The 14,028-nt window shown below is 41.5% G+C and overlaps 1 protein-coding gene across 4 annotated transcripts in view; it reads right to left on the reverse strand.

Annotated features, from left to right (window-relative positions):
• Window positions 1-14,028, reverse strand: part of LOC129748889 (hexokinase type 2) — a 127,545-nt gene that overhangs the window by 37,328 nt on the left and 76,189 nt on the right. For all 4 annotated transcript variants that reach the window (XM_055743674.1, XM_055743672.1, XM_055743671.1 and 1 more), the window contains exons 2-3: window positions 1,475-1,637; window positions 1,210-1,394 (exon numbers count right to left, since the gene is read on the reverse strand). In XM_055743674.1, the coding sequence (XP_055599649.1) occupies window positions 1,210-1,394; window positions 1,475-1,637 (348 nt within the window). The remainder of the gene's footprint in view (window positions 1-1,209; window positions 1,395-1,474; window positions 1,638-14,028) is intronic.

Here is a 14,028-nt window from a genome sequence, read left to right on the forward strand (position 1 = left end):
TAAAATAAAGTTTTGTTTGTTTGCAAAATGAAGTGATCTGGGATAAATGATCAAATGATCTAGTTCTGAATCAGAAACCGGGATCAGGATCCAAAATAATCATCAGGATTCGCGATCATTCCTTGATCAAGGTCTAAGGTAGGGTCCGACCAAATCCCAGGATCAGAACCAGGGATCAAAAACCGAGATGAAGATGAAGATGAAGGATTAGGATTGAAATCAGGACATAAGATCGAGATTGAATATTTAGATCAGGGTCCAAAATCCAGGATCAGAATCATGAATCCAAGAATCCAAGAATCCTAAAAACAACCACAATTAGATTTTCATCCAGGGCTTCTGAAATCAACATCAGAGTTGGGTGTCAGGATCAAGATCCAGGGTTCAGATTCGGAATCGGGGATCAAAAACCAGGGTCAGGGTTCAGGAATCTAAGATAAGTATCATGTAAATTCTTAAAAACGAAGAGGGTGAAAGCTAAAGGTTAATCCCTCTCAAAATAAAATGTATAAAAAAAGGGTTCTGCATCAGTATCAAAGTTCGAATTCGAGGTCAGGATTGAGACCAAGTTAAACTGGGATCAAAATCAGGATTAGAATCAGGATTAGAATCAGGATCTTGATCTTGTATCAGACAAGAGCTGAATTGGTTTTAGGATCAGTGTTGACCACGATCTGTATCACCTAATGTTTATTTTTTCAAGGCGTAAATTACCTCCCTAAAATTGGAATCTGAAATATGAATCTGAAATCTGAATCTGAAATCTGAATCTGAAATCTGAATCTGAAATCTGAATCTGAAATCTGAATCTGAAATCTGAATCTGAAATCTGAATCTGAAATCTGAATCTGAAATCTGAATCTGAAATCTGAATCTGAAATCTGAATCTGAAATCTGAATCTGAAATCTGAATCTGAAATCTGAAATCTAAAATCTGAATCTGAAATCTGAATCTGAATCTGAAATCTGAATCTGAAATCTGAATCTGAAATCTGAATCTGAATCTGAATCTGAAATCTGAAATCTGAAATCTGAATCTGAAATCTGAATCTGAGAACTGAATCTGATATCTGAACCTGAAATCTGAATCTGAAATCTCAAGCTTGAAATTTGATTCTGAGATTTGATAGGTGTAAGATATTTGTAAATGTGATTATTCGTTCTTAAATTTAACCTGAAGTCGCCACTGGATTAATCGCCGCGACCTACCTTCATAAAATTGGCTAAACATTCCGCTATGTGATCGAACAGTTGCGTCCCACTGCCCAGCATAATACTTTGTGGAATGGCGTAGATTTTCGACAGCATCTCGAAATCGTTCTCATCCTTGAGGTGGATCAGCAGCACCCGGAAGTTGGTCCCGCCGAGATCCAGCGCCAGGAATTTGCCTTTCTCTGCAAAGCGAAAAAACGGAAAAGTTTGAGTTACTTGGGATTCTACTGGTTAAAAAAAAAGAATGGTTAATTCAACCTACCTTTTCCATTGGGCAGATCTTGAACGTAGGTGATGAAACACTTGACGTCGGCTGAGGGATGTGTTTCTTTCTTGAGACCGGTGTTGATTTCCTTTAGCACCCGCCTCATGATCTCTTCGATCTGTTTGTCTGATAGTATGAGTTCCTGGCATTGTTCACGGATCTGCAAAAGGTTGGAGAATAAAAACGATATCACGTGAGTAATTCGGCTTTTGAATGCCTGAAAGGGGGTTTATTTTAAGAAGATCTCTCGGTGTTTGTAAATAAATAGGATCATCGATGGGGCTCGATTTAACGCACGGTTTCTTGCCTCTTGTTTTCTTTCCTCAGCCGTTATAATTACGTCAATGAGTGAAACGCTTTTTTTTAAAGTATATCAGAGAAGACAAACGCCTTCTCTTAGTTATTTGATTGTATTCTATACTCTGCTGTTGTTGTGTTTTCTTGAAAAATGAAGAGAGCTAAGAAATCGTCACAACAAAACCGCCTTTTGGTGATCTCTCGCTCGAGTTGTTTTATTGAAGGTTGAAGAATGTGAATACATTGTTCTGTATTTTTAGCTTGTGGACATTTCGAATTTTTCTCAGAATCAAAATATCGAAGTCCACATTGTCACGCTTTGTCTGTGGTCAGAAGTGAGCAGCTCCAATTGAGAGGAACAACATTCATTGGAATAAATTAATCAGTAAATTTCATGATTTTTCTCAAATAAATTTTTGAAATATGTAGCTACCTACTCGTGATTGGTACATACTCATCGATTATTCTCTGCTACGCATGAACAAATGTGCAAAAATCGTCAACACCAAAACGAGATGAAAATGCATTGAACCATTCTCATGGAATCAAATACAATCATCTGTATAATTTACAATTACATTTTTCGTTCCTTTTCATCGTTTATTTTTCCTTTGTTCATCACTGTTTCTCTTCTACAATTCTCTTTTGATTTATTTGGTCCTTAGGATTTTAAAATCTGGATGTCATTCATCCCTCGTTCTTCAATTTACGCATTTTATGATCTCTGTAAGCTTCCAAACTCGTTTCCGATGCTTTATTTCATACTATTTGTAGAAGAAACTTTTTTTTCATACCTAAAGAAATCGAAGGACAGTAAAATGTTTACAAAATGAATCATTATTCTGCTACCAGGCCAAAGAAAAAGTTGATACGATGTTCTCAACTTACGTATGGATATTCAATCATGGATGACAGAAACAAAACTTCTGTTTGATGCCAAGTGGGCAAAGGCGTTACAGATCGTGTAGAACGTTGCTTTTTGTAGTCTGTTCTTGGCTCCCAAACAGTTCAGTAGGTTTCTTTGGTGGTCCCTTGATTTAGTAGAAACTTGAATTAAAGTCGGACCACGGGATGTTAACAGTAAAATTTCATTCGTCCAACCATTTGTTTTTGTAATAGTAGTAATTTTTCTACATTAGGATGGCAGCCAAATGGGTCATGTCGTGAATCATGTCATGTCATGAAACCGACCTTATACACCAAAGCAATCAAAAGCCACATATTTACTTGAATAAAGGCCTTGAAAGGTACGAATTGGTTGAAAAAGAGAATCAACTGCCCAATTCCCTTTAGTGAATTTTATGTACTCATTTAAGAACTTGAAAGTTGCAAAAGTGATTAGTATGTACGTTGTATGTGACATGTTTTACCCAATTCCCATGAGTGAACGATATGTACTCAATAACGAACTTGAAAGTTGCAAAAGTGATCTATACGTACGTTATACGGGACTTAAGTCACATAAAGGGCACAAAAGTGCTCAAAACGGGATTTAGTAAGTCACAAAAAGTGCATTGATGTGCTTTAAAAATCAAATCACCACTTCGAGTTTTAGTTTCAGTCAGAACAACATCTAGGCGTGGGCTCGTGGTAGCATGTTCGATTCTCACCACGAAGGTCGGGGTTCGATCCCCAAGCCGGGCAAGTTTTTTTTTTAAATAAATAATTTAGTAATTGAATCACCATTCTGATGCGATATATGTAGGAAATATAGGAAAGAAGCAATGGAGCAATTGGTCGAGTTTGGAATCCGGCGCGTGGCATCATGGCGGCACCATGTACAGAACACAGTAAATAATCAAGAGAAGGTGATATGAACCGAAACCAAGTGTTCAGTTGAGATAGAGAAAGATTTTTTGCTCATTTTGCGATTTTTTGGAAGCTGAGCTTGAAAGTATCAATAAGAACTTAAATTTTAAGCTGCATAGAACGTACTTCATATCAATGATGGGGGTGAGTAAGCGTTTTTGTACCTGTTCTATGGGACTTTTGGTTGCTTGGGCATTTTGTAGATTGGCCCAAAAAACTGACCCGTTCAAAATTTTAGCTCAATCGGACTTGATTTAGAAATTATGAATTTTTTTTGCCAAAAATAGACTTTCTGTGACTTATTCCGTTTTCCGAAAAGCGGTCAGTTTTCATGAAAGTCTCAGAAAGTCGATGTTTGATAAAAAAAAACTTAGTTCGAGATAACACCAGATCTCAACGTTTCAAAATATTCTAAGGCATACAGCTGTAGCATTATAATTAAGTTCGTGTAGCTATTTATTTCTGAGTGTGTCCAACCATTAGAGTTAACAAAAACCAAAGAATGAGTATTTAAAGTTTAGAGTGTATACGTCAAAGGCACACGCGAGACACAAACGTAAACAAGGAGAAACGAAAAGAAAACAGCATCGTCGAAAACGTTTCAGCGGTTGTGTTCGGCATTGCATTTCGCAATAGTTTCGTCGGCAAAAGCATACCGTCATTCGTCTGCATCGTGGACCAGGAGCCATCAGGGAACGAGCGTTTGTAGTGGCATCGCTTAGAGGTGAGACTAGGCTGAAATTCTTTTGAGGAACAGCAAAATACATTGGTATTTACAAAACAGATAGCCACCATGTACGGTTCAATCGCGACGACAAAATCCAAGTGGATCAAGGAGCAAGCCGAGTAAAACCGAAGGTAAAATCAGAAATATTTCCCCAAATGGTCATTTCAAGCACGTTGTTTTCACCATAGATCACCGCAGCGTAATAGAAGGCGAAAAGAAAAACTCACAAACAGCAAACACAACAAAAGGGTGAGTGAACCATTTGATTGATCCCTATGCCAACCAGTCCCGTCATGCATACAACTTTGTAGAGCCCAGTGCGGAGGCCAGCGGCCTCCGAGAAGTCCGGCCGGAACGATAAATAGCGCAGGAAAGACGGCCCCAATCGGGTGACTTGTTTGTTGATTGGTTCTAATAGGTGATTCATAATCGACAGGGTCGTTTTTGGAGAACTAAACTCTCTTTTTTCGGGACTCGTTTTTGTGCCACTTCTGGCCTTTTCGAGTCTCGTTTTTGAGAACGGAATTCCCGACGCCGGCCGTGAGATTTCAACGATTTGGATCCAGCCGGAAGCAGTCTACGGATGTGATCCGGCAACCAGCCAGTGTTGCAAGATATTCCTGTGATATTCAGCTGTGATAAACCTGTGTCGTCAAATAGCTGTGATATGACTGTTGTGCGTTTGGGATGTAAAGTTTGTGAACTATGGTAGGAAACGGACCCGTGAGTAATAATGTTAAGCTAGCTTAGGTTTTTAATGTGTCGTAAGAGTAAATTGTGATTGTATCCACGAAGATTTGGGTTTTGCGTATTTGTGTTTTAGGTAAGAGTTAGCCGTGCAGCACACACTGTAAGTTAGTGGTGCTCAACTTGTTTTACAGCATCAAAATTAAAATTTCAAAATCAAGCCTTTCAACATTTAAAGGTTTCAAGACCTTCCGGTAGAACAAAAGCAAGAACGGGTTAAAAAAGTGGAGGCGTAGCTGACGAAATGAAAATTAAAATTTGAAGAATACCGTGTTTTCTACTGACAAACTCTTCGCCGTGCAGCGGTTCATGCAAAAACAGAATGACAGATTTTGGTTTGAAAGTTAATGACTTGGTCATCCACTTCCTGCCAGCTCAACTCAAATACTCACGTTCTCAGGGTCGGCGCACGTTCTCAGGGAGGACGGAAACGACCAATCGCTGCTTACAAAGCGGACAACACAATAAAGCAAGACAAATTACAGGGCTCATTAAACACTAAATTTACCAGAAGTTAATTACGATTTTGACATTTATTGTTTTAACTTGCCATTTTATGCCTTCACCGGGGTTTCCCGTCCACAGTCTCGATGGCCATCGTTCGCTTCGGTTTTCTGGAGTAGCTTTTCAATTTCCTCCTCAATCCAGCCCTGATATGAAAGGCTGCGTCCGCTGAATTCTCCTGCTATGGGCCAACCACGCTACGGTGAATGTTGACCGGGAGCTGGTAGTCGAAACACGGCTATGAAGATGTGCGCCGTGGGTCGTCTGGTGTATTCCGGCCTAACCGGCAGTGACGTCGTTTCGGAGCTGCTTTAAATGGGGTCAGCAGTGCGGTCGGGATGTGTAGAACCTGGCAAAGCGTGCGGAAACAACGGAACGCTTTCCAAGACGGATGGGGATTGAACCGTGCACGAACAGCGAACACAAATTGACGGCGTGTTAAGCTGCACCTCACAAGACTTTTAATTCACACGGTTCGCTCCCTTTTCTTCGGCTCACCCGGCCGGACACTCTGCACAAACTCCGAACGGTAGATCACGTTTTCGGTGAGGGTTTTTTTTTGTTTTTAAAGAAATAGATGTTATTCGTTTCCTGATCCCGATACAAGTGCCCGAGACATCCGCCGTCGTTCACGCATCAACCTCCAGATTCCCGCTCTTTTCTCTCGGGTGTCTGGATCCGGTGTCATAAATGTCAAATGACACCTGTCATTTGACGGTCAACCTCGATTAGGGCATATTGGGCAAGCTGATTTTTATAGCTAATTTGAATTTTAAATCTATTTACATAATGAGCCAAAATTAACAAAATTAGAAAAAACAAAACGCGTAAACAAAACAAAACCTCCATTGAATTGATACCGAATGTAAACATTGTTTGAATCGGTAACAATCCTCCCCTAGATCGGCCAGGAAAAATTTCAGATGAAATTTTTCCGTGCAGTGTCTTTTTCGATCAATTCCAAATTAAACTGTTGCCATCCATCCGCCTTGAAACCGGACCCATTTTTTTTCAAAATTTCTGATTGAACCATCTTGTGCCCCCATTAAGCATTTCTTGCTGTCGTTCAAATATTTCATTAGACCCCCTTTTGAGAAAGTCCCCATTACATTGCTTTTCATCCTTTCAGGAAAACATAATCTTTACTTTCCTACACCTGTATTAATTGCATTTAACTCCTCCATTCTGTGCAGAGGAAAACCTAACACCCTAACTCTACATTCATTCATCATCATTCACTCACTATCCTCAATCATTGGACGCGTCCTCCATAACATTCATACTAACACTCACGCGTATCAATCATTCAATAAACTACACTCAACTTAATATAATTCTAAAGACAAAATACGACACTGCCTTTTAAGAAAAAAAAAGGAAAAGAGAAAGGCTCAATCGCCTTGGGTTGAGAATGACCGAAACGTGTTTATAATCAAGGATTGTGCGGGGTCATAGGGCATCAATGTTGTGAAACAACTCCGCTCAAATTTGGCGCATGGCTCAGGATCGAGCCACCGTGTACTGACCATCAGCGTCGCGTTGACTCCGGTCTCCAGCGCAGCCACCTCGAATTATAAACACGCCCAGTCGAACAACTGGCACACGATTGACCTGCCAATTTATCCAGTATCATTTGCCATTAAATACTTTAATGGAAAGTTTTCTAACTCAACTATACAACTATTGTCACACTTTTTTTCGAAAAATTTATGTTACGAAAAAGTGGACTACTAAACGCACTTCACGGTTGTATGGGGATGTGAGCAGCAGTGCTAGGCCACGTCTAAATGGAACGAACCATAACGATTGTAAACAAAGAGAACTGTCGTTTGGTTTGTTTCAACACATGAGGAAAAACAAAATCCACGATCCGATTTGAAACAGGTAAATTTTTCTTATTCGTCATTCTTTTTGCAATTCACAGGTGATACTGATTTTTTCTAGATGCTATCCGAAATGGTGGAACTGAAGGGTCCTGATTCCTCACCGTAGGGAGACGACTTGTAAGCAGAGAAGCGGGTAAGTGCAAGCCTTTACATGAAAACAAACAACTTATATTTTGTGTTGTTTCCAGATCATCTTGCCACGGATAGAATCGAGAGATTGAGCCTCGTAAGACACCCTCCGGAACTGATGGCCGGTCTAACCCTATTGATTCACTCTGGATAGGATGGTGAGTATTGAACGGTACAAAGCTAATGAGGCAGTAGTTCATTTTCCTTTTATTTATTTATTTGTTTATTTTTTTAGACTTCTACGATGGTAACCGATTTTTCCCTGACGAGGGAGGGTCTCAGGAAATAAGGACAACTCGGAAAGGCCCAACAAAATCGAGAAGGATGTCTAGAGGAAGAGGAACATTTAAGTTTATTCAGAGTGTCAGCGTCGCGAAAATAATAGGGCTTATTTTAGTGTTCGGAGCAATAAATTACCCTGGTTTAAGGTGGGCCGCAGGCCAGACCCCCAGGGATTTGCCATTAGGGTCCTCCAGCTCGTAGGATGAGGAACCGATACGTCGCACTACTCGGGCCGGCAGAAATATTGGGCCATACTTGGCATTATATTGCTCGGCGGCGTTTGATTGTTTGGTGTTTCTTTTATACACCGTTTGGCCAACTTCAAATGGTTTGGCATATACTCGATGACGGAGATCATATCTATGCTTTCCCGATTCGTGAGCTTTTTTCAGATTAGCCTGAACAAGCTCGTATATTTTAGCGAAAAGTTCTTTTTGGCTATTGATCCGTTGATCAAAATCCATTTCCTCGGAACTATTAATCCAGCGATGATCTGAACCTTTTGCAAAGGCCTCGTGGCCATGAATTACGAAATAGGGAGTCAATTCTGTTGATGAATGTCGGGTCGTATTGATGACGGTTTCTATTTCAGGAAGTTTGCTGTCCCAGAGTCTTTGATCTTCTCGGACGTAAGTTCGGATTGCGGCATTGATGGTTCTGTTTACCCTCTCAACCGGGTTCGCCTGAGAGTGGTACCTGGAATTTAACCAATGCCTCACTCCAAACTTTCCGAGAAAACCTTTAAATTCTTTGGACAGGAAGACCGAAGCGTTGTCGGAAATAAGTGTTTCTGGCGTGGAGTATCGGAAGAACCATTGTTCTCGGAGGTAAGTACAAAGAGACGTACTATTTATTTTCCGTACAGGTACCAGCAAACACCACTTACTGAATAGGTCAGTAACCACGAGTATGTGTTGGTTCCCCTTTTTACTGCGGGGAAGTGGTCCAATATAATCCACAGCGATAATTTGCCAAGGGTGAGTAATAAGTTTTTGGTCCCCCATGGTCGGCACAACTGGGACCGAGGCGGGTTTGGTCTCCTTGCAGATGGTACAAGCTTTAATGTATTCTCTTATCTCTTTGGTCATCTTTGGCCAATAATATTTTAATTTTATTTTTGCCATTGTTTTGTCTGTTCCTAAATGCATTGATTCGTCATGACATTCCTTTAGTACAGAAGCACGTTTTTCTGGACCAACTACGATTTTCCACTCAAACCGATGGTCGTAGGGGAGGTTCGGGGTGGACACAAATTTGTACAGAAGTCCATCCCTCACCTGGAAGTCTACGTATTCGTCTGGCTGATCCATAACCTTCTTCTTCAGGTCATCATACCACGTTGAGATCGTTTCGGCTGACACTGCAGCAACACACCTTGATAACGCATCGGCAACCACGTTGTCCTTGCCTTTCCGGTGCTTGATGGTTATGTCGTATTGCTGCAGAGCCAAGCTCCAACGACTGCAACGTGATGAGGTTTTCCATTTAGTACGAAGGATATGGGTCAGAGCAGACGAATCCGTGATCAAGGTGAAGTGTGATCCTTCTATGTACCCACGGAAAGCTTCGATGGACAAGAGAGCAGCCAAAGTTTCTTTTTCACAAGCATGGTAATTCCTTTGAGGAGTACTTAGCTTGTGCGAAAAATAAGCTATGACCCTCTCCTGGCCATCTTGGTTTTGCGTGAGTACGCCAGCGACTGCTACGTCGCTGGCATCGGTTTGAATGGTGAATTCTTTATCAAAGTCAGGGCTAACGAGGACCGGGGAAGTTATTAGTTTTTCTTTAATGGCACAAAAAGCCTTTTCTGCCTGGTCAGACCAGGATATGGTCTTTCCCTTGGTTTTCAGTAAGTCCGTCAGTGGAGCCGTAGTCCCGCTGAAGTCTTCGATGAAACGGCGGTAATAGTTAGCCATTCCTAGGAACCTGCGCAATTTGGTAACTGTTATTGGACGTTCGTACTCAACGATAGGTCGGATCTTATCTGGGTTTGCGCGCAAACCATCGATCGATAGTAGGTATCCTAGGAATGGTAACTCGTTTACACCGAAGTGAGATTTGTCCAGGTTAATGGAGAGATTGGCCCTTCTAAGTCTTTTGGCTATCTCGGCTAATAGTTGCAGATGGTGTTCCAAAGTCTCACTAACTACAACTATGTCGTCAAGATATACAAAGACAAAAGGTTCCAATTCTCCATTACCTAATACTAAATCCATGGTTCTAGCAAGTCGACTAGGACTATTTACTAATCCGTAAGGACATCGAGTGAACCTGTACATTCCTGAACCTTGAATGCTAAAGGCCGTATAGTTTCTAGACCTTGGTTCCAAGGGTATTTGTAGGAAAGCCTCCGACAAATCTATGGTACTTAAGTACCTCGCTCGGGGTAATTGTCCCAATATCCTACCAGGATGAGGAAGCGGATAAGCATCTCGAACGGTTCGCTCGTTCAGCTTACGAGCGTCGAGGCAGAGTCTGACCTTTCCAGAGGGCTTGATTACAGGAACCACCGGCAGTGACCAGTCCGATTGACAGCGTTCGATGATTCCTATATCTAGCATCCGGTTGATCTCCTCTACCACTTTCTCTCGTATTTTGGGGGACATTGTATACGGGTACTGTCTAACGGGTGGTTTAGCTTTCCATTCTTCAGCTATTTCTATAGAGTGTTGAGCTAGCGGGGTGATTGGTAAGTAACCAGGTTTGGCCACTTGGAATGTACGTTTGATTTCTTCTAGCTTTTCGGTTTCTTCAGGGGTAAGTATATATTCCGGGGCTCTAGGTTCAGTGCCACTCTCTTCATGCAGAAGGGCACACTGCACCTGAGGATAAATGTTAAATTTAGACCAAAAGGTCATTCCTAAAAGACAATCAATTACTAAGCCTTTCACCACAAGTGTTGCAACTATTTTTGTATTATTTTCAAAGTGATAAGGAATAAAAACTTCACCTAAGATTGTTAATTTACCACCATCGGCAGATTTTAGCTCTAAATTTTGGTGTAACGGATATAACTTTACGTTTCGCAAACGCGTGTATAAGTTTTCGCTTATCAATGTCTGATTGCTACCGGAATCGAGCAAACCTTTGAGGCGTATGTTGTGAATATTCACCCAGGCGTATGGACGATTATCGCCTGTGTTTTTGATCGTTATTTGTAAGATTTCTGAAGAATCACTTGTATACCAATCCGGATGGACTGGTTCGCAGTTGAGTAAACTCAGTTCAGGTGTGGGGGAGTTTACGCGAGGTCTTTCGACTCTCGGCGCTTTTCGAGTGTCGGACGACCGTTTTTTTTGGCAGTACGGACAGTTCTGTGTGTCGAAGCCTTTGAAGCCACAGATGAAACAAATTAGACCGTTAAGCGATCGGCATTCTTCAACCTGATGATTGGCCTGTCGGCAATTCAGACACACGTTAGCTGGGGGTGGTGTGAAACCATCCACAAGATAGTCGATTGTTCGACGAGGCCGCGATGGACCAGGTTGGTTCTCTTGCGTAGAGATCTTCTTTGGATCAGAAACTGTTCTGCTGTTACCAGAGTTCTTTTTAAAGGGGTAACTGTCGTGGGGTGGGTTTTTAGTTTTATCTCGCCAGTTTTCATTTCGGTTATGATTGGATCGTGGGTGTCGTGATTGTTCGGATCGTGAGTTTACTGGGTTGTTTTGTGTAACAAGATTAACGGCGCGTTCTGGGGCGAATACTTGATTGTACATGGCGAAATTTGAAGAATCGATAACGTGGCCCGCTTCAATTAGCTGGGGTAGATCGAAAATCGGTTGCCATAAAAGAGATTTCTTATAATCGTTTCTAAGATTGCGCTTTACTATTTCGAGCTTTTCACGGTCTTCCATAGGATGCATCATGCTTCGGAACATTTTGTCCATCGCAAAATAATAATCTTGGAAGGTTTCATTTCTTTGTTGCCTTCTTTGATATATTTGAAACCGAAGAAGGGCATCTAATTCCGGATGGGCAAAATTACGTTTTAACTCCCATACTAGATGATGCCAATTCATCAAACGACCGGGATAAGGATGTCTCATGCTCATATACCAGCTTTTAGCTGGTCCCTCAAACAGATGAAACGCTGAGTCGAACAGTTCTTGTTCAGACACGCGTTCTGAGAGCGCCAATTGCTCAACTAATGCTAAAAACTCGTTTAATTTTGTTCCTCGATCTGTACCGGAGTATTTTTCAATTTTCCATAACGAAACTGGAAGTGTTTTGTGGGCGACCGCGACGTTTCGGTCGGGTAGATGCATGCAAGGTGGAACATTATAAGGTGGGTATGGGTTCGGATATGATACTGACGGATGTATATTCTGTGGTGGAACCGGAAACGAAACTTGCGGCATAGCTGTGGTTTGAGAAAACGTGGGTGGAGATTGGCTGACTGAATTTGGCCACTGTGACATTGTCACCTGATACGAAGCAAGCGTAGTGGGTTCAAAAAGGGCTTGGCCGCGCGAATATGGTAAGTTGGGCCATGCATTCGACATACTTTGGGGTGTAATAGAGGTGGGTACTTTAGTAGGTACCAATGACATCGAATTTCCGTTAATTGACGATCGGTTGAACCACGGCTGGGTGAAAGGGTATGGTGTGGGATCTCTAACACTGTCATAACTGGCATATTCTGTTAATTTGCAAGGGTATGGGGTCGTAGTAGGATTTATCGAAGGGCGCGGTACGCTTGAAACAGGATTATAATCCGAAGTAATCGCGGGGGTGGTTATTGGCCTAGCATATTGATTGGTCACGACAGTACACTCGACGGTGACGTCAGTGAGCCTCGGAATTGTTCCGGTATAAGGTTCACTACTTGTATTTTGGTTGATCAACGGATTTGTTACGGTTGTTTTTTCTAAATGGGTTCGTTCATTCAAGGATGTTTTACTGCGAAGTTGGATAAGTTCTTTTTCAAGTGCTATTAACGAATCGCGAAAGATGTTAACATCAGGTTTTTCAAGGTCTGTCGAAATAAGGCCCATTCTCTTCAGACATTCAATGGCTTCTTGTTCCGGCGATGAGTTACCTCTTTCTCCCTCCTCAGCCTTGTCGAATAACTCATCAACTATATCCTGAATCGGAGTGGTATCTGGGATATTTGAAGGGAAATATTTATCTAAATGGTCGCAAACACGGGTTAAGAGTTTACCAGCTTCTTCATTAATCGGGGCCAAAGCATTACTTCCTAAAACGGCCAACCGATTAGCTAAGTGCAGTAATGTATGTTTCACTTTAGGAGCAACTCTATTAGAATTCAAAACGGATTGTTCTAAATAAATGACTCTGTCTCTACAAACACTTATTTCCTCCTCTGGAGTACTCGGTACGATCATTTCCGGTGTACCTCTTTCTCTCTCCTGCCTCAATAAATCTCTTAAGATCCGTCGACGTCTGGTCAAGGATCGATCACCAGTAACTTCTATACTTCTCATAATCAATTCTGAATCTAAATCATTCCCTTCAAGCAATTCAGGGCGCAATTCTTGGTATCGGTTTTCGAATCTTTGTCTCAATCCTGTAGCATTTGTCGCCATTTCGGACGCACAAGTACTAAAAAACTGAGCAGAATAGAAAAGTTAAATGAAAAATAATACAAATCAAGAAAGTTAAGATCATGTAATCCTGCTATGAAAAGTAACTAGGCGAAGTACTGAACGCAGAAATACTTAAATGGTTCTCCAATCTGGTTAAATCAGAATCTCCCAGCCCCCCTTACTGGTCAAACGGTTTCTTAGCGGACTTTTGGAAACAGCTGAAAACGAAATTGAACTAATCAAGACAAGCGACAGTTGGTCTTGAGTCTCCCTGAGGAACGTTGGAAAAAATATTCTGGCCAAAGACTAGAATATTTTTTCCTTTTCGATGGATCGCCAATTGAAAGTTAATGACTTGGTCATCCACTTCCTGCCAGCTCAACTCAAATACTCACGTTCTCAGGGTCGGCGCACGTTCTCAGGGAGGACGGAAACGACCAATCGCTGCTTACAAAGCGGACAACACAATAAAGCAAGACAAATTACAGGGCTCATTAAACACTAAATTTACCAGAAGTTAATTACGATTTTGACATTTATTGTTTTAACTTGCCATTTTATGCCTTCACCGGGGTTTCCCGTCCACAGTCTCGATGGCCATCGTTCGCTTCGGTTTTCTGGAGT

This window comes from Uranotaenia lowii, chromosome 2 (assembly GCF_029784155.1).
Source record: "Uranotaenia lowii strain MFRU-FL chromosome 2, ASM2978415v1, whole genome shotgun sequence".
NCBI lineage: Eukaryota > Metazoa > Arthropoda > Insecta > Diptera > Culicidae > Uranotaenia > Uranotaenia lowii.